Genomic DNA, 24662 nt, shown 5'->3' with positions numbered 1-24662 from the left:
GTATCGTTTTCAAAACATAAATATTTTATAAAAGGCAAATGTGTACAAAATAAAAACAACTTTTTTGAATAGTTGCGGCAAAGGCAGTTAGTCGAAGAGTGGCCAAATTAAAATAATTTTTAAACGATAAACTTCAAACATAGCGCTTAAATTTACTGGGGTAAATTTAGTTTGTTTGCCAGCCAATAGGTGTCGCCAAAAATGTGCATTAAAAAACTTTCAGGCCGAGCTTCAAAAACCTGGACACTTTTTTTTATATATTTTTTCGGCCGAACGCCGTCCATTTGCAACACTTTTTTTTTCAAATTTCCAGCACTTTTTTCAAATTTCCAGTTGTGTTAAAATTTCCCCAATTGTCTTAAAGGGGTAACAGCTGTAAAATGTTAAAAATTAAAAAGATTTTTGCGTCAAAAATCCCCTTGGTTTACGGGCTTAAACATATTTTAAGATTATTTTTTCTATAATCTATATTTTTTAAACTTGATTAAACGTTCCTTCCGTTCTTTCATTTTCACGTAGAACTTTTATTAAAAATTAATTTTTAAAAATGTTTTATAAATCTTTAGTTTAAAAAAATCCATTAAATTCATTTAAAACTTGAGTGTATCTCCCCCTTACAATTTTCAACCCCCAAAGCTATGTTAAGCCTTGTTATTGCCACAATGTCGCACAGTTTAGCGCGTTTTCTTGTGTGGCACAGTTGGTCCTGTTCTCGACGACTCCCAGTGCAACAACCGACCCTCCAGCTCCGTTGCATCTGTGCTGGGTGTATTTTTTCGAACAGGATCCTGAAGGCGATTAGAATCAAATAAAAAATCACAGGCCACGTGTATTTATTTGACAGAAGGATAAAGGAAATTGTGCGTAAAATCGATAAAAGAACTGGACATTGAAAATCATCCCCTGGCTCCTGGTCGACTCCTAGCTGAACTTGAAAACTCGAGGAGGGAAGTGCATTTCTAGCGCCAAAAGTCAGCGCCTGCCCCGCCTACCACCACCAGAACAACAATACACACCGCCCACCCGGAGAGCCGCTGATAATGCCAATGCACATCCCGTATCCGGTTAATTGGATACCCGTTCTGCCAGCCGCCCGATGTCAAGAAGTAAGTGCACTTTGCGAAGCTTAGCCATTGTACTTGCCGCCTCCACCCAGCCAAAGCTACCCTTCTGCATCAAGTGGGCGCCAGTTTACGCTTTAATTATCTCTGCCCAACCCCTGGTCGCTGGTGGCAGCCACCTGACCCTGCGGGGCCACCGCTTTGTGCTCAGAGCGGGAGCTTAGGTGCTTGCATCTAAAAATAAGTGCGGCGGAAAAAGCACGGAGAGGCGCAAACATGCCGGCTGGAAAATAAATATAATCAGGCTAAGACCGTTGGTGGGTGAATTAGTTAATACCCTTTCTAAGTCAAGAATAAAATCTTAAGTTTTAGATCATTAAATATATTAAAATGGATGTACATTTTATTGGTTTATCCTTTTAAATCGTTAGGAACAATTTTAATGATATTGCGTTCCTATTTGCCACAAACATGAGCGCCGCACGCAATTTCGAATTTAATCAAGGCGGTCTAGACTCGAGAGCAATTACCTTCAGTGTCAGGAAAATGTTTCCTTTGAATAAACAGGATTATCCACTTTAAGTCTGAAGAAGGCAGAAAATGAGAAAATGTATAAGAGAGCTGAAGCCTGTTATCGAAGGACCCTCAAGCAAAATGAGCAGGGAAAACGCGATAGACAGATATAAATTGATAAGAGCAGCCAGTGCTTCCGGCAGCCATCATCTATCATTCCACTAAAGAGTAGTGTTGCTAAACGACAATGCGGAAATGAAGGTTACTGGGTTTATGTTCGTGACTGCTGCTTTTCAAAAAGGACTCCCACATTCTTCGCGACGGAGGAGGGGTATAAGCTGACATTTGGCCAACCTTCATGACAAAGTCTGTCGGTTCGTGCAGACATCGCTCATGATTGGTGCTCGTAATTGTTCATTTTATTAAACAAACTCCCACCCATCCCCCTCCGCCCGGTGATTCGAAGGATGGCGCGACCTTGTTAAAATTCCTCAGAGCTGGGCGGCCCGAAATATGACTATAATATAATAAGAACCAAAGAGCCTGGCTATTTTTGTGCTCGACCCAAGCATGCTTCATTCACGTGCTCTCCGCAGCTGGCCAACGATGCGTATACGCAATGTTTCCGCTTATTTTTTCCCCTACTATCTAATATTTTCTTTAGCTCTTCTCTTTAGTTAAACATTGTTCTCGAGCACGTGTTTACATTGTAAACAGAGACCCAAGCAGCTGTGAATGAATATGAATGCCTCTGCATTTAATAAATTTTCGTCGTAGAAAAAGCGCCAACCACTTGGCACGCACGAAAATGGTGACCTTGCCAGCCATGCATATGAACTTACAGACGGACGCGCAAAAATGGCATCAATTAAAATAAAATTTTATTCAAATTTAATTTAAAGTTTTACTCCATAAGTTTAATTTTCAGGCATTGACAAATGTTTAGTCGTTTATCAAATATAAGATATGAATAGCTAATAACAGCACCATATGTGTTTGCTGTGTACTCCCACCTTGAGACAGAAATCGCACTGAAATTACTTCCGTGAACACATGCAGTTTTGGGTCGCACTGACATACTATCATAAAATTTGTTGGGAGGATTAGGAAAGTGTGACTGTTCTCGACAACATCACACCACCTTGATAAGACGCCTCTTCGAGGGGTTCTTTCCTTTTCGCGCGTTTATTATTGTTAATTGTGCAGTGGCAGTGCCAACAAAACAAACACGCCCGAGCACAAAACAATAAACAAACCGAATTGTGAATCAAATTTATTATGAATCTGAAATGCAATCGCCAGAGGCCAGCTCTATTTCTCAGTCACTTTCTCTCTCGCTTGGTCTCTGTGGGTATTTTCGCTCAATTACTGAACGCGGGAAAGCTCTGGGCAAACGCTCGAACGGGAATCGCAGTTCAGAATGGAAAAGCAGCGCGCCGCCAGCGGATGACAGACCGAGAAAATCGCGAATCGCGCGGTTCCCAGCAAGAGAAAATATATAACGAACTAGGCGCTAAGTATACCCCGATTCGGACCTGTGAATATCCATTTCCTTAGAAATAATCGAACGAATAAAAATAATTATATTTTAAAAATAAAGATTTATCAGAAACACGGTTTGTTCAAGTGAAACGGTTTATCTCGAGATAACGCGAAAGTGTCTAAAGTTCGCGGCCATAAAAGGAATCCAACCGATTGTGTTCATACAAATAAGTGGATAATATGTATATCCAGGAAGAGGTAACAGTCATCGGGGAAGCTAATTAAGTCTTTGACTGATAGGTGACCGATTGAGGAAGTGCCTCGACTAATTAATATCTAGATACGATAGAGAACATTACGAAATAGTCGAAAGATAAATATTTGATATCTCGAAAAGCTCTCAGAGAAGACAATTATATAAAAAAAATAAAACAGTTTCATTCCAAGCGAAAAAAGCTTTTCTAGCATCGTCCAGTGATTCAGTAATGACAGAACGGAGCAGAATCACCTTCAATCCGTCGGATTGGTTGCTGCTCACGACTTTGGAAAAGTCAACGCTATCTCAAGCCCCAGAGTTTCTCTGTTTCTCAGATTCTCTAGTTGCAGTTTTGATCTTTCCAGTCCCCACATTTTTATTCTCTCTATTTCGGATTTGGATTCTATTTCTCTCAAGTTCATGTCGTCAATTAGCCAGCTGACTGTGGTCCCATGGCTCACCCTGCGTATACGTAATCCAACGGCCGTGCAGCTGTGGCTAATTCCCAGCACACACCGTCTCTCTCACTCATTTTCCTCCTGTCTCTATTATCCATAACTGTATAATGATTGCAGTTGCAGTACATGGTTATTCAGACGCCATTTTCATAAGATTTCGTTATAAATTAGTTTGAGGGAATTTTTGGTGCTTCACAATTCCTGTATGACTTCAGTTGGCCAGGGTGGGGGTGGGAGAACTAGCCGAAACCGCTCCCGGAACGTCAACCACAGCGATAATGAACAGCCGGTTTGACCTTGCCTGAAATTGCAAACAAAAACAAAACTTTGCCGCTCGCGCAACAAATTTCCATGGCTCCATCACCGAGAGAAATTATAGATAAATAATAATTATTTAATGGATCTGGAAAAATTATGAAATATTTTTTTTGGGTCTTGTTTGTTGGTAAATTGTCTAATCTGATTATAAAGAACTGGACTCTCACTTTACAATGATAGAAATTTTCTGAAACTGATGGAATTATGATAATAATTTACACAAATGAATCATTCTATTATTATTTAAACGCTCTTAGCTATCAAAATATAAAAAAACTCTCAACGAATAATAAAATTAATTTATTTTTCTATGGATTTCTTCCAAATAGCTGATGTGATTTTATCCCTTAAGTTTTTAAACCAAGTACTATTGATTGGACTTTCACATGAAATAAATCTGATATTTGCTCGGTCCTCACAGAAATACAGATACAAATACCAAGATACAGTTACTGTGACAAGCAAGTGCCACTCGCTTCGGGCAGAAGGCGGGACAAGCGGGGGAATCGCCACCTGTCTCTGCAACCTTTGACTGGAGCAAGGCAGGGCCGGCGACCATGGCCAAGAAGAACTCATTATGCAAATGCAACAAAGCAAAAGTCAAGAGGGAAAGTGGAGGGGAAAACGAATAAAAGAGGGACGAACGCGAAAGCGAGCCAAACATAAACACAAAGACACAAAACCGGAGCAAACAAGTTGCTTCTGTCTGCTGTCATACGGGTCGTATGTGTAATATTTTCCGTTCGAATAAAAATGGGAGTGCAGAAACTAGACTGTTTCTAGATTGCATGAATATGTAATACAGTTCATTTGGGGATTTCAAGTTCACATGACACTGGCAACGAATAGAATGGTGGAACCTTTCCTTGTATTTGGACTTGTTTGGATTAGTTTTCATGTCCACTGACTCCATCATTATGGAATTTGAGTGGTTAGGGTAATAGAAGCCAGGATGGTAATTCGATGCCTGCATAGTCCATTAACTAATGTTATTTCTCTGAGGAAAAAGTGTTATTTGAATATCACTATTGGCATTAAAGTATTCATAATGGAATGTGAGTATTCAGAGGTCCACTTGCCCTTTAATTCAATGCGAATTAATTTAAATATGAAATTACTTTTATACCGAAAATAATACACTCATTTTAATTAATTTTATGTGGAATTCTTTTTATGAAATGCACCAATCAGAGACACATTCAAACAACAATATAAATTATATATCTTCATCAAGCGAGCAATTCAATTTTTGTATTTTCGCTGCATCCCATGAATTTTTGATCGGAGCGCAAATTGTGCGGAAAACGAATTTGTTTATTACCTCTGCCAATCGATTGAGAAACGCCACACGGATGGATACGGAAAATAGTCAATTCTGCGAAGGAAAAAATAATAAAATAAATGAATTTATAACAGCAATTTGGCTTTGAGGGGATTGGTCTTTTAAATTGAGAAAGTTGAAGGCTAAAGTTAAGTTAAGGATAAAATAACACTAGAGTATATTCTTTTACCCGATTTTATAGGGTATCCCATATCAATCAAATGACAACAATCGGGTAGAGAGCATAATTATATTTCCAATATTTCGAGGCTGGGGACTCCAAATTGTTTTCGTGTTTCGCTGCTGTCGTAATAAAATCTGTTTTTGTTTTTCGCCATTTGCTGGCAAAAATAATCAACATCTGACTGGGGCATTGTAGGAATGAAGCCCCCAGCAACCAAAAGAGTAAAGAGTGGTCAGGGGAAATTACAATTTCAATGCAGGCTAATCGCATTACGTCAATAACAGAAACAATTGATAAACGAAAACAACTGAATCGAGTTTATTGTCTCCGAAGTTGAACTTGCTGACCTTTATAGACTGCAAGTAAACAAAAGGGTGTGACTGTTATTTAATACACTTTTAGAATACCTGAGATGCATCGGCCCTCACTGATAAAAAGTAGGTCTAAAGATTACAACTTTGTGGTATTTAACGCCTGCTGTTGTCGTTTTTTACTGATGTCATGAGCAATAACAATCTTATCTCTTAAAATGTGTCATTAAATTGTATGGAATAGTTGTAAGGCATATATTAAATATTACAAATGAGAAGTTATAATGAACAAATCTATAACGAAATTCCTTAAAGGATTATTATTTTTTAAATTTTAAAAGAGAAGTCCTCTTAATATTTTGTAAAAATAATATAATGTGAGATTAGGTTTTTGATTACAAATTTAATTATTACATAGTTGTTTAGGAAATTTAAAAAAAGCAAAGCACTGAATACAAAAAAAAGAGAGAAATTAGTCATTAGAAGAGAATCTAAAATCGAATAAATAGTGGGTGCTAAGACTATTTTATATTTGTATTTAATTAGACCTTTAAAGCCTACACCCTTTACCAAAAATAATATTTTCAAATAAAAGTATAAAATGTTTTTAATGAAATCCACAAGGTTCTAAATGTATTACCGGTTTTATATTTGTGTTCCCGACTGTACGCATTATGTATGTGGACAGAGAGAACCTTCTCAGTTTGAATGTCACTACCAGAGAGCCACATATCTCTCGCTGCCACTAATAGTGGTGGTGGTGGTGGTTCTCCACCAGCTCCACTGGCAATCGAGCAACAGACGCGTCGAGAGGTGGGAGCTGTTCGGTTTGGCGTCGATTAGATCGGTTTTTTGCATTGATGAGCTAATTAAATGCCCCATCAGCTTGCGGAAACAACAGTAAACCACTAGAAAGTGCAAAGAGACAGTGCAGGAATGCCCCTAAACAAGAATTCAATTAATGTAAGTCTAGGGCCTTCTGCTTGGAGTGGCTGACACGTGTTGATTTCGCCAGGGAGAGAAGACAACATAAAAGAGAGCTTCGTAATTATTTTTGCTTGTTTTTAACCCTCAAACTTACAGTCTCTTTGGTTTGTTTTCACAGACTCCGTCGCTTTTGAAGCGCGCCAGTACGGAAAAGCTGCGAGAGGTGTTCCAAAAGTACGCCTCGATCCAGAAGAATGGCGAACACTATATGACCAGTGAGGATTTCGTTCGCAACTTCCTGGGACTCTTCTCGGAATCTGCATTTAATGACGTAAGTACAGAGCCCGCCAATGCAACCGGGTCATTGCAAGGTTATTCAACATATTCTGGCCGATAAGAGCATTATCTTATCACTAGATAACTACCACCCACCGACAACATCACGTCCATAAATCCCAGCCAAAATAAAAAGGAAATAGTCATTCTCGCCTGACCTTGACCCACCCGCAAACTCATTAGTATTTGAGCTAACTGGCTGGGAATCACTTGACTGCCTCGTGTCTGGTGCCAACGTCACAGATTCTAAAATTAATCGGTCCCCTTATCAGTTTTATGGTCTGAGAACTACATTGAACACTGAACCTGATCGGGTAGGTGCCCGGTGGCCCCAAAATCAACACTGATTCAATCAGGTGTCGAAGTCTGTGGGGGCAGTTTCTTTTATTGGCCTCTGTTTATCTCATCAATTAAAAAGCGACTACCGGTCTAATGTCCAATAAACGATGATTAACCTTTCACTATTTAAACAATTATTATTGGGGATCAGAAATAATTGGATTAGGAATCAGTAGATCTTTGCTTTTCCTACCAATACTTTATGTAATCGACCAATCCAAATATAAACAACATTTATGCTTTTCAACCTTTTTTCAAACTTTCCATATTTTGTATTTTCTGGACAGGAATCGGTGCGCCTGTTCGCTGGCATTGCCGATACGAGCAAGGATGGACTCATCTCGTTTTCGGAATTCCAGGCCTTCGAGGGTCTACTGTGCACCCCCGATGCCCTCTACAGGACCGCCTTCCAGCTGTTTGACCGTCAGGGAAATGGCACCGTCTCCTATGGTTAGTTATTTGAAAACATAACTATTCGAATTTAAATTAAAATAATATATCCTTCACAGCTGACTTTGCTGATGTCGTACAAAAAACCGATCTGCACTCAAAGATACCTTTTAGCTTAGATGGACCTTTTATTAAGCGTTACTTCGGTGATGTAAGTACATGGAAGGGTCAAAGGTATTACAAAATCTAATCTTTACATCTTCGATTTGTAGAAGAAACAACGCCTTATCAACTATGCTGAGTTCACGCAACTGCTGCACGACTTCCACGAGGAACATGCAATGGAGGCTTTCCGCAGCAAGGATCCAGCTGGCACTGGATTCATCTCCCCCTTGGACTTCCAGGACATAATCGTTAAGGTCAAGCGGCATTTACTGACGCCCAACGTCAAGGACAACCTTGTATCGGTACTTATTTAAGATATTTTTTCTAGCTTCCCATATTTAATTAGTTGTTATACTTCAGGTAACTGAGGGTCACAAAGTGAGCTTCCCGTATTTCATGGCATTTACCTCGCTGCTGAACAACATGGAACTGATTAAGCAGGTTTACCTGCAAGCCACCCAAGGAAGTCGCACTGACATGGTCACCAAGGATCAAATCCTGCAGGCCGCCCAGCCCTTAAGCCAGATCACTCCTCTGGAGGTGGACATCCTCTTCCATTTGGCCGGAGCTGTTCACCAGGCGGGGTAAGTTCTTCTCCATAAACTGATTGGGTTTTGGGTGTTGCCAACTTTTGTTTGCCTAAAGTAGCTAATTTTTTTGTAGCCATATTTCCTAAAATCTATATTTTTTTCTTAATATTTCATTATATTATATTGTTCAAGATAGCTCTAGTTTATAGTATTCACTCTTTCCATTTTAAAGAGATACTATTTTCTTACCTTTAAATAATTCTAGAATAACCATTTTTTCAATCCCAAAGCTTAACAATTTAGTTTTTATCAGCTTGTAATTATTTTTCACACAACTTTTAAGATGAAAACAAAAATAATTAGACTCTAAAACTTTTTTCTCCACTTGTGGAACTACGTAAAGTAATATCTTATATTCCAATGCCAGTTATAATCCAAGTTTAAAGTTGGCAACACTTTAGTGGTCCGTCTGAGCACCTAAAACTGTCCGTCTTGAGTGCATGAGTGCCTCCTAGAATTGGATTATACGGCGGGGTATATAGCCCAGTTAAGTGTTGATCGTGTTTTCTCTAACCGTTCATTGTTTGTGTCTTTTCTCTTCGTGTTTCTCCTTTTCTCTCCGCTGCACTCGCAATTCTCACTCAAATTCTCCCCACTGCCAGCTGGTGGAAGCGCCGGAGAAAGATTACTCCTAGTAGGCAAGTGATGTCGTCCCTTCCCAGCCTGAGTTTTGCATTTTTAATTGTTTATGGTTCCAAACCCGAAAAGAAACCCCACCCGAACTTAACCCAGTTGGTGTATCTTAGTTACCCTTTTTAAAATACCTATCCTAAATGTATATTTTAACTAATTATAATTTTTAATGGATTCCACAGCCGTATTGACTACAGCGACCTGAACAGCATTGCTCCAGAGCACTACACGAAGCATATCACTCACCGCCTCACGGAAATCAAGGCTGTGGAGAGTCCTGCCGATCGATCTGCCTTCATTCAGGTGCTGGAGAGCTCCTATCGCTTCACCCTCGGATCCTTTGCAGGCGGTAAGTTGGTATTCCTGGATTGGTTTTCCCTATTTAATTATTATTCTATATCATCCATCCTTAGCTGTCGGTGCCACGGTGGTGTATCCTATTGATTTGGTCAAGACCCGCATGCAGAATCAGCGAGCGGGCTCTTATATTGGTGAAGTGGCCTACAGAAACTCCTGGGATTGTTTCAAGAAGGTAACTTTTTAGTCTTTAATTTTTCAAGACATCCAAAAGATAAAATAGGAATGATGATGCACAATTTCTTTTTTTGACAAAAAAGTTGACTATCTTATCATTTCATATATTATTACGCAACTTCGGAATAACTTTTAATTTCAATGAGTATTTTTGGAAATTTATTATTATATTTGTTAAGCTAGTTATTACCTTATCGTTTTCAAATTTGTTATGCAATTCTAATATGCACTATCAACTCCGGTTCTTATCAAACTATTTTGCTTATCACCGCTGATTAAATAAATTTAAATAATAATTATTTCCTGTATCGCCTTTAGGTAATCCGTCACGAGGGCTTTATGGGCCTGTACAGAGGCCTGCTGCCCCAGCTGATGGGCGTGGCACCGGAAAAGGCCATCAAGCTGACGGTTAACGATTTGGTCAGAGACAAGCTGACCGATAAGAAGGGCAACATTCCCACATGGGCGGAGGTACTGGCCGGCGGTTGTGCCGGTGCATCCCAGGTGGTGTTCACCAATCCCCTGGAGATCGTCAAGATTCGCCTGCAGGTGGCGGGTGAGATCGCCAGTGGATCGAAGATTCGCGCCTGGTCTGTGGTGCGGGAGCTGGGACTCTTCGGTCTCTACAAGGGAGCCAGAGCCTGTCTGCTGCGCGATGTGCCGTTCTCGGCCATCTACTTCCCTACCTATGCTCACACCAAGGCCATGATGGCCGACAAGGATGGGTACAATCACCCACTGACTCTGCTGGCTGCCGGTGCCATTGCTGGTGTTCCGGCCGCCTCGCTCGTCACACCCGCCGACGTCATTAAGACCCGCCTCCAGGTGGTGGCCCGTAGCGGCCAAACAACGTATACGGGCGTCTGGGATGCCACCAAGAAGATCATGGCAGAGGAGGGACCACGCGCCTTCTGGAAGGGCACAGCCGGTAAGCTGCCAGATCATATAGTCTTCCAATCCGATTTTAATAAATTATATGCGCTTTTCAGCCCGTGTCTTCCGCTCATCGCCTCAGTTTGGTGTGACCCTGGTGACCTATGAGCTGCTGCAGCGACTCTTCTACGTGGACTTTGGCGGCACTCAGCCGAAGGGCTCGGAGGGTCACAAGATCACCACACCGCTGGAGACGGCGGCCGAGAAGGTCAGCACCGAGAAGGTCGATCACATCGGCGGCTACAGGGCGGCAGTTCCTCTTCTGGCCGGAGTCGAGTCCAAGTTCGGCCTCTACCTGCCGCGATTCGGGCGGGGAGTAGCCACGCCCTCAACGGCCACGGGGTCCTGATTGTACTGGCGCCACCGCCTGCCAAGCACCACATAGTCGACATGTGAATGCAAAGTGGTTGATCGGCGGGATTGGGGCCTCTTGGAGAGAAAAGATATATTTTTTGCTAGGACGCGTTTACACAAATACACAGAAGCACTGAGGATATTTCTAACGAGGATCGGGGACGAGCAGCGCAGAATCGATCGAACTAATGTATCTGAAAAGCAACCGGAAACCTGGCTCTGAGCAACTGTTTTTACCACACACTCACAAAAACCAAATCCAAAAAACCAACTAAAAACTAAAATTGTAATACCTAAGAGATATATAGATGCGATTTTACGTGAGACGGGGGCTGATAACAAAATCTATTTAGGAATGTGTAGAACTGTTTTTTGTAAACTTTGTTAACTAGTTTAATGTCTAGAGCAACAACCAATCACTGAACGTCAACTTTTGCACTCAATGGAACTATCAAAGCGTAAATATTTTAATCTTAGTGCGAATTTGTTCAAAACAATTATCAAGCAAAGGAAATGCAATGAATGACCTCTTAGCTAATAAAGAATAAACAAATAAAAACTCATGTTTGAAACAAATCCCAGTTTGATGTTTTCATTTTCTGGTTTATGATCTAGATTTTATAATTAAAGTGATCGGATTAACTTTCAAATTCAGCTCCCTAGTTACCTAGTCCGATTAACAATGACCCACTGTTGTCAGTGCCCGCCCCATGAAAGCTAGTTGCCCATTCAATCGAGCGATTAGTGCGTGGCCAACTGCCACTAACATGGTCGAAACGCATCTGATTAGAATGGTAACCGATTTGCAAATCGATGTTGACAAGTTAATTCGTGGCCCAGCCCCAATCCAATTGGTTTTCTAGGTTGTCCATTGTCAGACTCGTTTTCGAAGTCAACAAGTGCATGGAACGCCTCCTGATCGGAAGGTGGCTACCGACCATGACATGGCCATGGCCAAGGCAAACCGTTAGTGATTGAAGAGGTCCAAGAGGGTTCCACATATGCCCTAATGACCGGGTGCACTGGACGAGATCGCTTTCCAATCGGTGGTCCAAGAAACGCATAAAAAGTCAACCAATGTTGGGGAATGTGTTGCAGTTTCGATTCGGAATTTGAAGAGTGAACAATGCGTTTGCTGTCGGGTATTGTGCTATTCCTCATGGGAGGCTTTCTACTGATCAATCGGTTCGTTTCTGGAGAGGATCAGAAAAACTCCAGCTGGATATCCCAACTGACAAAGTTACAAAGTGATCTGCAAGACTGTTACCGCTCTGAAGTAACGCGAAGTTTGTGGTGGTGTTTTCGTTCAAGGAGTATAAAGATGTTTAAAGGATTAATGACAACTCCTGTGATTCCTATATACGATGGTGTGCTTCTGGTATCAGCTCCCAATTCCACAACAAACTCCTCAAGATCCGATGATGAGAGAAAGGACTTGAAGCACCTCACCTGGTTCGACCATTTGGCTGGCAGTTTGGCCAAGGGCTTAACCACTCACACATTGCAAGTGAACTTGGGGAAACTCACCGACAGATATTTGAATAGTGGTTAGACTACTGTTCAAAAATAAATGTTTACCTATATTAAAAAAGTGTTTATTTAATAGAAAGCTCATCTACGGATCCCATTGGAAGTGCTCGACTGAGGCGACATCGCTATAACATGATAATCACCATGATGTTTGGAGTTACAGCCTTGGGAGCCATTTTGGTGCCCATGGGCTTCCAGATGCTATCCATTGTGAGCGGCAAAGCTTTGTTATTGGCCAAGATGGCTTTACTTCTGGCCTCCATAAACGGATTAAAAAGGGTAAGTTTCTATTTCTAAAGGGTCTAAACTTATTCTTAAAATTCCATTTTATATCTTATCTGTTTCAGGTGGCCAACAGTGGCCTCCATTATGGCCTGTATCATGTGCCGGGTGAGCATTTAGGAGGATACTATGACAGAGGGGATGTAAATCACCCAAGGAATGTACCCATACCCGTAGCAGTGGCTCCATCTTTGGATATGGGATTAAAATAGAATAATTTTTTGAGTTTTGAGCAGAAAAAATGAAAAAGAAAATGCATTTGATTGTAAATTAAATGTGCCTTTCTAGATACACATATTTTATTTCTAATCTAATATTGAGATTTTCTTTATGGAATGGAAAGAGCACAAATAAAGTCCTTTAGTTTTGATAAACACAATTTTACAAAAAGTAAAACTTTATTTGAATTTCTTTTTCTGATTAGGCTTGAATATAGTAATTAACTAAAAAACTTAGTATAAGTTTAAAATGGACATAATGATTGTAAGAAACCAAAAATACATAATATTATCTAGGTCTTGCTTAAATGTTTATGGTTATCAGATAAAATTTGTATTCAAATAAAAATGGCAATAATTTTTTCCACATTTGAATTTGAAAAAGCTTTTGGGGAGCTTTTTAACAGCCATTTATGTGGGCAATGCCCCCAACAAATTCACCTCAAAAGCTAATTGTGGTGAGTTACAAAAACAGCGGCTGAAATTTCAAAAAAGGAAATTTAAAATCCAAATTTAACGAAACTGCTAGAAACTAAATATTCATCTTTAAAACTGATGGAAGAATATCTTAGGCAAAGTTTTGAGAACCAAAGTTTGAAAATATACACAGCAGATTGAAAACTTCGAAGCCCGTCAGGATAGTGACAGGCGAAGCAACAACTACACAAAGGACGACTCACTGCTTGGCTATAAAAGGAAATGCGCCGCTGATAAGGACCAACACTCGGTCGTCGTGCGGCAGCGTTGACGCATCGTCCTCCTTCGTCCTGCAACGGTTTCTTGGCTTGGCTCTGTTGTTCTTGGCCCCAAAACGGTTTCCCAGGCGCTATTTGAACCCGCATCAAGTATACGCAGTGTGGGCCGTGAGAATCGCGTGCCTTCGTCGCTAATTCCACGCTCTAATGAAGTTATTGGGTGCGTGATTCCTGCGCTAATCTCTGGTCAGGCCAAGGATCAAAAGGACGCGCTCCGACAGCCCGAAGGCTAATTGAAAAGTCTCATCAGAAGCAACCGACCAGCATTGGAAACTTGACTCTTTTGGCTTCGAAAATCAAAAGCCGCAATGAAGTTGGTCGTATACCTTTACCTATCCATGATTGTGCTGGGCGTTCAGGTGAGTGTCGGGTTAAGAAATTGTTAGACGAACATAGAACATGTAATTCGATCAACAAGTTAGACCAACTTTTGTTTCCATGTTGCTCTAATGACTTGATCTAATTTGTTCCGGCCGAGATTTCTGCCCTGATTGATTGATTCCCGCTGTCGGGGTTATTGCCAAACTTTTGGCAGCCCTTAGCCCCAAAACGTGTCGACTTATGTTAGAACAGATTACCTTCATTAGGCTGGGTAATTCATTTATGGAAGTGCAAACAGGTCAGCGGGTCAAAGTTTCGGCCTGTCCAAATACATATTTAATTCCATTTGGTAATGTCCCAATCGTGCCAAACTTTCCCAAGGCTCTTGCCTGCAGCTGAAACAGAAATAGAACGCGTGACGACAAATCAACTAATTATGATTGAAGCTCTCCCAATATAGATAAAATAGAATGGCCCAAAAATAGCCAATCGAATCCATCATCATCTACAACAAGGATAGAGTAAAAGGTTTAGGTTATTCTGCAAAAAAGCCATGTTCTATCTTTTAAAATTTCAGCCTTAATGAAAGCTTTTTAGTAAATAAGTTTAAGTAGCTACTAGCTAGCATATGATATTATTTATAAACATACTGAAATAACTTAAATAATAACATATTTTAAATAACAATTTTGGCAATCTATTTGTCAAGTTGACGTATTTCTTAACAAAACCTAGATAGGATTATTTATTGTAAGCTTCTTTGCCTTGAAACCTGCCATCCATCAATTGGAGGACCTCCCGATCTGTTTGCTTAATGGCAACATTGTGGGCTAAGTCGGGAAGTCAGTGCAAAGCCAGGAATCCACTCAATGGCGAAGGATAAATGTAAATTTTGCACCTGCCATTGAGCCGCAACCTGCGGCTGGCATGCGGCGGAAAAACCAACAGTTGCAGGTGGGGAAAACCTGAATGGGAAAACCGACGCTTCGTAGGTGTTGAGGTGTTTCCGGACATTGGCAATTGCATTTAAGCTGCAACTCTGCCAACGGCACTCATTCTTTGTGGACACTCACTCAGACATGGATGAGATTTAGCTTCCTACGACCTTACAATACCATACCCAGGACCCGCAACTCCTATTTCCCATATGCCGGACGCACATCCTTCTCGATAGCCAGAGAGTCCTGCACTTGATGTGCGCTTAATGTTGACACGGACGCTTTGGCACTTTACAGCCATTTAAGCCGGGACATGACAGCCACACCCCTGTTGTCCCATATCCGTAACGTTCTCACCCCTTGCCGCAAGTTTCGTTTTTCACTCTGGTTTCATGTGAAAACGACAACAATTAAACCGTGAATGTCACCGGGGGCAATGTAAGGAAATAGAGTTGTAGACTCGACAACCTGATGTGATAATCTCAACCAGAGAGGTGTCCTTTAATTGCTGAAACCTCTAATAGAATAACTCTTTAAGTTCCTCTTAATTTTCATAATTATGTTTCAGAAATATGCAATACACAAAGGCAGTAGAGCTTGCCAGTCTTAATTATTTATTCCATTTCATTTACGTCCAATTTCCTTGCCAATATCCAACGGATGGGCGAGACCCAAACTTCTATTCATTATTTGCAATTTCCATAATTTGCCATGATCTAGAAGGAAATTGAGCTTGAATTTTATCGAAGAAAAAATGTAATCTAAATTATATTAAATGTCTCAATATTTCCGTAATTAAAGTCGTAGCTTTCCCTTACTCTTACTGAATGGTTTATGCAACGAGCGGCGGTATCATCCAGAATCGTTTAACTAAATGGAGTAGCATCTAGCCAAAATATGTTCCCTTCATTTCCATAAATTGCCCTCGTCATGTAGCAGCAGCCGCGCGAAATTTATGCTGCGTATTGAATTTGCTTCTGACAGAACTCGTGCATAAATCTGCAATGCAATATGTTTAATAAAAAATTTCATAGGAGATAGAACCGGAAAAGAGGAGGAGGCCAGGCTTTTAGGGCAAAACTAATTTCCGTGCTGAAATAACACAGTTCTCAATAGATTATTTTTTGCAGCTACCTGCTGAGCCACTGAGCCAGCATTTTAGTTTGAATTGAAAATCAAAAAGGTCACGTAGCCGTGGCATCGATATAATGCACACAAATTACTTGAGAAGGCTATAAATAAGCTGACAACTTTGGACTAAATTGCATTTTACAGTTCATTTGCGGTTGCGCGAAATTAATTAAATGATTAAAGCCCATTGGCTTTTGATATTTTGACACCCCCGACACCGAAGCGCTTAACGGTGCGTATGCGTAATCGAATTCATTTGCGGCTTTGGGCTCTTAATCCTCGGAATTTCACTTGACAAGTATGAGCTCTGACAATCGCCGAGCTTAATGTTTAATCGCAAGCGGGTTGAGTGGTTGACGCAAATAAAACGATTCCATGATAAGCCAAAAGCTGTTTACTTTGAATTGTGGGTTTCATTTCCCAACACTTTGAGGCAGCACATTGGATCTCCAGGGACTCCCAGTAAGTCCTTCCGTTCTGGACTCATTTAACTGTGCTCCAACTTTAGCAATATTTCTTTAGCATCCGGCATTATGCGCATATTTGAGTCATCATCACTCAGTTAGACAAATCCTTTCAGGACGATTCCCTCAGTGAAATTTACGATGGCCAAGAAGGCGTCTAAATATTTGATGGTCGAGTGCGAGCGTATTCGATGGCAGCCTGTTGCTCCTCCGCCGGACTCCAGCAAGTGCATCACTTATTTATGGCCGGGACGCCGTTACCATTTCCCGCTTCCCATAAAGCTGTCCCCTTTGAAGGTGCCTCATGACTTAGTCATGCTGCCACCAAAAAAATCCATTTCCCCTCCAGAACTGAAAGCAAGTTGCTTGGCGTGGGCCACGGATTACCACCGGATCCCATACCGCGATGCCGAAAGTCAATATTTACCTGACCTCCGTAAGGATGCCAATCTCGCCAGGTGCTTCCTGTCGCTTACCCGCTTAGGTGTCGCCCTCACATCCTCCTCTTGCATGCCAGCCAACTTTTAATGAAGTCACAAATATTTTTGGTCTTTTAATTCCCGGCAGTGGCATGTGCAGACCTGATTCGCATATCCTTGGCTAATTAGCGGGTCCTGAAGTGACACAAACAAAGGGTGCCATCGCCTACGACGACCTTGTGAGTTGATCCTTCTCATCTTCCCATTGAAAAGTGTTGGAATTGATTTACTCGCCGAAAAAACAAGCTCATTAATCAATTCAGGAAACTTGAGATGCTGGAAATTGTTTTTCGAAAGGGGGATTTTAAAATAGAACAATCTCAAGGGCTGAAATAATGGAATAATGAGTTAATTAATTTAATTCGGAAAACGATTGCACGTAAACAATGAAGTATTTTTAGATCTTACTTAGCATAAATGGTAATGCTGATTTTTATGTCATGGTCCTTTAAAAGGCTGACAAAATTTAAGGATTTGAGTGATTGTTTCACTGGGATTTCCTAAAAATTCACTTTCACTGAATTCACTTTTCATACTTAAGCGTTCAAATTAAATCAGCCTGAAAATACCTTTATCATCCCACACCCTTATGGTGTTAAAAATGCATCAATGCACTTTAGAAAAATGGAAACGCAAATTTGAGGCTTCTCGCTAGAGTTTCTATGGACCTTTTCTATTCTTGGTTCACTTTTCACTGACTTTTTTTTGCGCCCACTGGGCTTCACCTTCTTTTGAATGGAGGGATCGCCGTGGCAACTTTTGGATAGCAATCCATCCCAAGTCGAAACCCGCACTGGGACCTTTTGATGGAGCAGATGGCGCATCTTGTGAATCGTTTTAGTTTGACAAAGGCGTCCAGCTTGGAGCTACTCCCCTTTGAGCCAGCCAACCGAACCCCAAATACAGCATTGTGATTATGCAAATGAGGCTGCCTCAAGTGTGTTCAAAGGGATCATGTTTATTATTTATTTACTGCCTGTTGACAGTTTATCCAGACTCGCTTCAATCTTGATTTCCAGTCGATGCGAAAAGATTTGTGACGCAAGCGGGTCAGAAAGACTACTCCTGCCGTCTATTTTTAAGGCTTAAAGCTGGTTTGGCTTTGGCCTAAACCGCCACTAATTGACAGTTTCATAACGCTCTGACGAGTCGTTAAAGCCAAAGCTCGAGTGTTGCGCAAACAAATGTCCCAAAAGCCGAATAACGAAAGCCAAAACTTTTTTCGTCCCTAACTCAATTATTCGCGCCCGCGACTCACAACGCGTCACCATTTATCAACTTCGCCGCAGGGGATGGGCTTTTCAATTAACAAGAAAATCAGAAAAAAGTTACCTCTAATCAATCATAAAGGAGCCAGAAATCAGGCCAAGGGCTGCCCACTTTTATTCTGCTCCTTTTTTCATAATTTTAAAAAGTTTTTAACTTGGCCACCGATTTGTCATGCTTAAAATGTACCCTCCATTGAGCACGTTCGGGGCGTCATCTGCTCTATTCTTGTTTATTGGAGAATCGTGTGTGGTAGTTTAATTAAAACTGGCTATTGTCCTCTAGCCCAGCTGACCCCTAATCCCCCGGCTCCCCGGCTCCCCGGCTCCTTGGCTCTCCTGTTCCCTGCCCCCCAAATCCTCTGCAGTTGCATTGCGGCAAGCCTTAAGTGCCGCATTAGATGCCCCCCATTGGCTTCTTTTCTTTGGCAACAACTACAGAAGTCGGCGGGCATTAGTCGCGGATATCCCGCTGATCTCCTGGCCAGGACATGCCGCCTTGCTTACCCCACCTTTTGACTTTAGTGTCTGTCCTTTGTGCTTGTACTGAATAGCAAACGGGGGACTTGGGGTGACTGCTTCTGATCTGACTGCCACATTCAGTTGCAGTTGCTTGCCTAACTTTTAAACAAGAGGGAGTATCATGGAAATAGATGGCACAAGAAATTGTTTCCTATAAAGCTTATATGTATTTTATCTTATAAATTAAATGAATATATTAAGAATACATCAAGCAATTCTTATTTTGACAAAAGCTGTTTCCAATAATATACAGCCAGTTTTTAAAATTCGTACACTTTTGCTCCATTTATTCTTATAACACAATTTAAAAAGTATTTCATAATTGCATGCAGACATTTATATTATGTATTTGTTATGGTAAAAAAACCTTCAGAACTTGATAAACAATATAGAAATAAAATAGGGATTTGTACAGGATGTTAAATATTTTTCCATTTTTGGGCTGAGACTGCCGAGCATGTCCCAAACTAAAATCTATTGCGGAAAAAGTTCTGCAATTTTCGGGAATTTAATTCTTATTTTCTAACTAATTTGCTTAACGAATTTTTATTCCAGGCCTGGCCCAGTGTGAAGCGGTCGTTTGAACTATTTCCCGGCAACCCGGCGGTGCCGCACAATGTGCACACGGTCTCAGGTAAGTTGACGCACTCACATGCAGCGCTAAGGGAAAGTTTTTGAATCAAGTGCCTCCGGCGGAGAAAGGGAGTGACAGTGATGGGAAAGGGGGAGCCAGGGAGAGGATGCACTTTGGCGGTAGCGACAAGTTTAAAGCGCTTTCTAAACCTTGTTTACTTGTCTCTCAAATTGATTTTTGCATAAGATGTGAGCACTTCTTGTCATCCGTCATCCAACCTCGGCAGCATCACCCTCGGGTCGTATGCGCAATTTATAGAGCCAGGCAGCACACGAATTTATTGCCCATTAAAATTCAAATCAAAGTGCACTTCACTTTGCCATCAACCCACGACCCCTCCGCCCCGAGAGTTCTCCCGAAAAGTTGACCCAAACTGGCCAAATGGAAATGAAACATTATAAATCTGTGGTCACTCAATGGCCATAGAGAGGACGCACTGTGATTCCAATGAATGTAAACTTAATAAATTTCATGGATAGCTGGTAGCTCGTACAAAACTTCAATTGAGTTAATCCCTCACCGACTTTCCATACCTTTTTCATTTCCCTAGGGGGGGGGAATCGTCAAAGCAACCGCATATCAGTTGGGGGAAAATGGAAAAGTTGCATCTGCTCTCGTCATCAGGTGAAACATCAACAAATCTGTGGCTATGCCGATTTGTAATTGCTTTTATTTATAGCCAGGACAACGGGCAAGGTAAACTTCGAGAGGCTGGGGCTTTAGTGGGCCACTGTGGTTCAATGACGTCACTTCCAGAAATAGAAACTTTGTGGAAATTCAGAATATTCCGGGCCAAATTGAAAGTAACTCTAATCCATGGTATAAACAAAACTAAGTTCCACAGAATCGGAACTCTGTTTGCATTGGCATTTGCCAGTTGAAGATAATTTATTCATTAAATCAAGGTGGGGTTTCAAGGGGTTTCACCGGAGTGAGAAATACTTGGTAGTTTCCATTCAATAAGCCCGTCAATATTTTATACAGGCATTATGATTATTAAGCCATAATGCCTAATAAATTATAAATAGCATCCGCCTAATTGTCAGCCGCAATAAATACAAGTGTTAAGAGGCCGAAAATGCCGTCACTTGAAAGCAATTAGCGAGTGCCATAAACAAATTGGCGCCAAGTGCCAGGAGTTGGTCCCCAGTTGCTGCTCCAGTTCCACCAACTCCTTCCAGGACTCGTTGTCCCTTACAAGGGATTCACGTTCACGCCAAAGCCCTCACAAGTACACTCCAAGTATGTGACATGCATGACAAGAGAAGGACAAAAAGTAAGTCAAATAGTAGTTTAATTGTTTTTCGGCAAGAACCAAGAGAACCAGGGGGGCCAAGAGGTCGTAAAAAAGCGGCTAACCACCCACCCACACATGAGTGGGCGCCTGGCTAATAATGCTGGCCATAAATCAGCCAACGATGGCCGGCATTAAGTGGATGCGCATGATAAATTAATTGTTGCCCAGGAGCGAGTTTAGGGACAATCAAAGGGGATTTCACTTATCCTTCCCTCCCCTCGTGTCTGCCCCAGCCACTGGTGGAAATTTGCCAAGACAAATTGGTTTCGGATTCGGTGGCCGATTCAGTTTTGGACTGCTTTAAGGGATCCACTGCACTTGCCACACGAGGAGAAAATAAATCAGTCTTCAAAAATAACAATACAATTTGGGTTTTAGCTCACTAACCTAAACCATATTTTCTCTTACTGTAATACCATTAAAACTCCCCTTCGAAACTTCATCCCCTCTTCCAGATTGTATGCACGTGGCCTCCGAGGCAGGTGACTATATTTTCAAGAAGCTCCATCCCATGAACTCAGCCCTCAACCGGGAGGCAGCCCTGCTCGAATTGGAGGCAGCAGCTGTAGTTGCCGGAGCGGGAGCCGGAGCCGGAATGGCAGTTCCTGGAATCCCAGAACCTGGGGCATCTGCTCCGGGAGACCAATCCGAAGTCTGTGGGCTGTATGTAATTGGGGAGCCAGACACTATTGTGGAGATTACAATGAAACACTATGATGCCAACTGCGAGACTGGAGCCCTAATGGCGGTAACTATTCCAGAAGACCCTAATTTATACATTTCTATATGCCGCCCAAATATTTCAGTTTGTGGATGGGTGGGAGCTGAATGGCGAGTACTTCCCGGGCATTAAAGATCATCACCGACCACTGGAGGAGCGTGTTTACGAGTTTTGCAATAATTACAGACAATGGTTTGGTTTGCCTTACTTTTACCCTGAATTTCGGGCTTACTTCTCTTAAAATCTTTCAGGCCTCGCATTAGCAACAAAAAGTTCTTCCGCGCAAGTCAGAATGCCGCCTTGTTGCAGTATAGAATTCCTGTTCGTGGATCCTTTGTGGCCAATGTACGATTCCACAAAATAACACAACGTAAGTAAAAAGTCTATTGAACTTAGCAATCATAACACATCTCGAGATAAACTTAAATGGATCATAAATAACGAAAAATACTTCAAACTAAAAAAGCGAAACACTCATATTTCAGGTGCCACTCATACGACTAACTTGCAATTACTTTTTTAGTTATTCAGTTGAACAAGTTTTTATTACCCAATTTGCTGCGAAATTAAAAAAAAAATATTTATTTAAAATCATCTCCTTTTGACAGCCTGTAATGTTTTGGTCCAGGACACCGCTGCTGTTTACAAGATGACTAACTTTGGTCAGGCCCGGAACTGCACCATTTCCGCACTTTTCCCCGCTGTTGTCTCCCTGGCCAACTTGCGCATTGGTGGAAAGAGTGTAAGGGCCCAGCAGAAAGTCAACTACGATGTGCGTATATCCGAAATCCTAAGAAAATCAACCTTTTATCCTATAACGTCTCATAACCCCCTAGTGCCAAATGCCTAGTGACCGTCTGGAGATTGGAGGATCCGCTGGACTGGACTCGATTGCCATGGAGATGGCCAGTTCCGTTTGTGGAGCTTCCAGTGAGCCGGGACCCGAGCAGGCTATCTTCTGCGGGGTCAGCACTGTTCGGCTGGTGTCCTCCGGTCGTTTCCAAAACCAGGCAGCCCTTGTCCTACGAAAGGCCGAGGACCAGGACCTGGACATAGCCACGCTCATCTGCGCGCTCTAAGCGGCCAGTGGTAAACAGCTATGCTAATCCAAATCCAAGTGTGTATATGTTTGTAAAAAAAAAAAGAAGAAAACAGGAAACCAGTACAGCGGCCAGGAGAGAAAATCGCCCGGACTCCACAGTAGTGCTTAAACTTAACTCTTAACTTAATCCAACCAATTCTCAAAGTATTCTCTACCAAAGAGGCATCTTAAGTAATTTATATATATATATGTACCAATATATATATATCTGTATATGTATATCGAACATTCTGAGTGTTGACTACAAAGAATCGTGTGTGTTTATTATTTGTGTTTATCTCCGGGGTGGTATTTTTTTATGGCCCGAACGGCTTGCGATTATCGATGGCTATGAATAGGCCAGGGTGGTCAGATAAGTCTTATCCAAGGCATATGGTGGCGGTCAGCAGAGCCACAAGGGAAGCCAAGCTAAGGGTCTTAAGTCCAGAGGCACCTCCGCCTCCATTGTCATCGTCGTCGGTGCCAGGATCCTCTTTGGCCAGCTGAAGAAACCAAGTAGGTTAGAAGATAAGTATGTAGATTAATCTTAGTCAAATACTCACACTCTCCTCCAACTTGGCCTGGAGTTCCTTGCAACGAGTGCGCTCCTGGTAGTTACTTGTGGCAATCCTGCAAATAGTCTTACTCAGACACGCATCGTCGCATCCTTGAGTCAGTTTGGGATCCGACTGCGTGAACTTGTAGCGCCAGTATTTACGCAACAGGGCGGGCTTTTCGGCCATATCCTCCAGGAGACGATCGATGCCGGCAGGGCTAGTGTCCTCCGTAAATTCCTCGGTAAATTGATACTCCAGACCCCAGTTGGGCTGCACATCCGGTGCCAGATTGGCCTCTGTCAGGTTAACAGTGTAGGTGCTGTGCTGCACCACCTGCTTGGTTCCGGAACTCACTTCGTAGAGTCGGTAATTGGGATTCTTATCCGAATAGGGAGTCAAACTGCCTCCGTTCCAGTTAACCACCGTGGCATAGCCTTCCTCGGAGTAGTGGAGATTCATCTCGTCCTTGTGGGTGTGCCCACTGAAAACACCGGTGATTGTGTTGCTGAAGCGGGTCAGAACTCGATTGTACTCCTTGGACCAGCCACTCCAGCAGTCACCATCTCCTGATGGGATGTGGGAGAGGACGTGCACCGTCTCCCCGGCTGTCTCGGCAGCTAGGAGAGTGTCGTGGAACCACTGCAGCTGCTCCTGGATGAGGGTGGCATTGTAGTAGAGCCACCAGTTGTACAAATAGCAGTCCATGCTGTTGAGGGCCACTACACGGTGACCTTCAGTCGGGGAGGCGGTGTAGTAGCCACCCTTCTTTACAGTGTCCTCTGCCCCGGCAGGCAGCCACTTCTTCCACAGACTCCAAACGTGCTCGTACAGCCAATCCACTCTCAAGGACTCAGGAATTGCATCGTTGCCAAAACTTATAAAAATTATAGATTTATTTCAGTAATCCTATTGATTAAATTCAGCTATAATTAAAGAACTACTTCCTACCAATTTCTCAGTGCCGACTAACTAAAAGTTAATGGACATTACCAATTGCAGTAATAATTGAATGATATTGGACGCCATAAAATATTTTATTGAGTTGCCGTGGGGTGGTTAGTGTGGGAAAAGTCGGCCGTAAACTTTATCTTAATAATAAAATACAGAAGTTAACAAGCGATATATGAGCCGCGGTGCTAATTTGAGCATTTAAATAGTTGCGAAATTGTGCTGCCTTATGGTTATACATTCTAATTAGTCCAGTTTAATCATAAAATAATTTTGGGATAACCCAGCACTATTAAAACATGCTCAGGTGGTAAATCATTTATGGTCAAGCAAAGGGGATTTCACTTATCCTTCCCTCCCCTCGTGTCTGCCCCAGCCACTGGTGGAAATTTGCCAAGACAAATTGGTTTCGGA

At 41.9% G+C, this 24662-nt stretch overlaps 4 protein-coding genes across 6 annotated transcripts; 3 read left to right on the top strand and 1 right to left on the bottom strand.

The window, feature by feature from the left end:
- Positions 1-835: 835 nt before the first annotated feature.
- Positions 836-11681, top strand: LOC6505978 (calcium-binding mitochondrial carrier protein Aralar1). 3 transcript variants are annotated; one of them, XM_032449474.2, is made up of 10 exons: positions 836-1106; positions 7010-7162; positions 7794-7956; positions 8016-8107; positions 8169-8363; positions 8422-8645; positions 9467-9633; positions 9698-9816; positions 10137-10746; positions 10808-11681. In XM_032449474.2, exons 1-10 carry the CDS (start codon positions 1041-1043, stop codon positions 11098-11100), a joined length of 2082 nt encoding a protein of 693 aa, XP_032305365.1. In that variant the 5' UTR covers positions 836-1040; the 3' UTR covers positions 11101-11681. The 3 variants fall into 3 exon arrangements, with proteins under 3 accessions (XP_032305365.1, XP_014760864.1, XP_001964715.2); XM_014905378.3 differs by lacking the exon at positions 836-1106 and adding an exon at positions 2989-3314; XM_001964679.4 differs by lacking the exon at positions 836-1106 and adding an exon at positions 6678-6867.
- A 501-nt stretch (positions 11682-12182) lies between these two features.
- LOC6505979 lies at positions 12183-13296 on the top strand. The gene is made up of 3 exons (XM_001964680.2): positions 12183-12652; positions 12712-12914; positions 12983-13296. The coding sequence occupies exons 1-3, from the start codon at positions 12232-12234 to the stop codon at positions 13127-13129; spliced, it is 771 nt and encodes a 256-aa protein (XP_001964716.1). The 5' UTR covers positions 12183-12231; the 3' UTR covers positions 13130-13296.
- A 564-nt stretch (positions 13297-13860) lies between these two features.
- LOC6505981 (corticotropin-releasing factor-binding protein) lies at positions 13861-23028 on the top strand. The gene is made up of 7 exons (XM_001964681.4): positions 13861-14249; positions 19566-19644; positions 21397-21689; positions 21748-21854; positions 21914-22032; positions 22271-22434; positions 22499-23028. Exons 1-7 carry the CDS (start codon positions 14199-14201, stop codon positions 22739-22741), a joined length of 1056 nt encoding a protein of 351 aa, XP_001964717.1. The 5' UTR covers positions 13861-14198; the 3' UTR covers positions 22742-23028.
- LOC116654490 (sphingomyelin phosphodiesterase-like) lies at positions 23000-24195 on the bottom strand. The gene is made up of 2 exons (XM_032449470.2): positions 23307-24195; positions 23000-23246 (listed from the first exon to the last, which is right to left on the bottom strand). Exons 1-2 carry the CDS (start codon positions 24003-24005, stop codon positions 23124-23126), a joined length of 822 nt encoding a protein of 273 aa, XP_032305361.1. The 5' UTR covers positions 24006-24195; the 3' UTR covers positions 23000-23123.
- Positions 24196-24662: the final 467 nt, after the last annotated feature.

Source organism: Drosophila ananassae, chromosome 2L (assembly GCF_017639315.1).
Source record: "Drosophila ananassae strain 14024-0371.13 chromosome 2L, ASM1763931v2, whole genome shotgun sequence".
In the NCBI taxonomy this organism is placed as follows: Eukaryota; Metazoa; Arthropoda; class Insecta; order Diptera; family Drosophilidae; genus Drosophila; species Drosophila ananassae.
Note: the sequence above shows the minus strand (reverse complement) of the source record. Positions and strands in the feature narration are given on the sequence as shown.

Bases quoted from the DNA above. Each gene is read 5' to 3' on its own strand.
- LOC6505978 (XM_032449474.2), top strand. From the start codon at position 1,041: ATGCCAATGCACATCCCGTATCCGGTTAATTGGATACCCGTTCTGCCA. The intron at 7,163-7,793 runs GTAAGTACAGAG...TTTTCTGGACAG, and splicing joins CGGAATCTGCATTTAATGAC to GAATCGGTGCGCCTGTTCGC. The intron at 8,108-8,168 runs GTAAGTACATGG...TTCGATTTGTAG, and splicing joins TTAAGCGTTACTTCGGTGAT to AAGAAACAACGCCTTATCAA.
- LOC6505979 (XM_001964680.2), top strand. From the start codon at position 12,232: ATGCGTTTGCTGTCGGGTATTGTGCTATTCCTCATGGGAGGCTTTCTA. The intron at 12,653-12,711 runs GTTAGACTACTG...TTTATTTAATAG, and splicing joins CGACAGATATTTGAATAGTG to AAAGCTCATCTACGGATCCC. The intron at 12,915-12,982 runs GTAAGTTTCTAT...TATCTGTTTCAG, and splicing joins CCATAAACGGATTAAAAAGG to GTGGCCAACAGTGGCCTCCA.
- LOC6505981 (XM_001964681.4), top strand. From the start codon at position 14,199: ATGAAGTTGGTCGTATACCTTTACCTATCCATGATTGTGCTGGGCGTT. The intron at 21,855-21,913 runs GTTTGGTTTGCC...AAAATCTTTCAG, and splicing joins TGCAATAATTACAGACAATG to GCCTCGCATTAGCAACAAAA. The intron at 22,033-22,270 runs GTAAGTAAAAAG...TCCTTTTGACAG, and splicing joins ATTCCACAAAATAACACAAC to CCTGTAATGTTTTGGTCCAG.
- LOC116654490 (XM_032449470.2), bottom strand. From the start codon at position 24,005: ATGGACTGCTATTTGTACAACTGGTGGCTCTACTACAATGCCACCCTC. The intron at 23,247-23,306 runs GTGAGTATTTGA...TGGTTTCTTCAG, and splicing joins AGGCCAAGTTGGAGGAGAGT to CTGGCCAAAGAGGATCCTGG.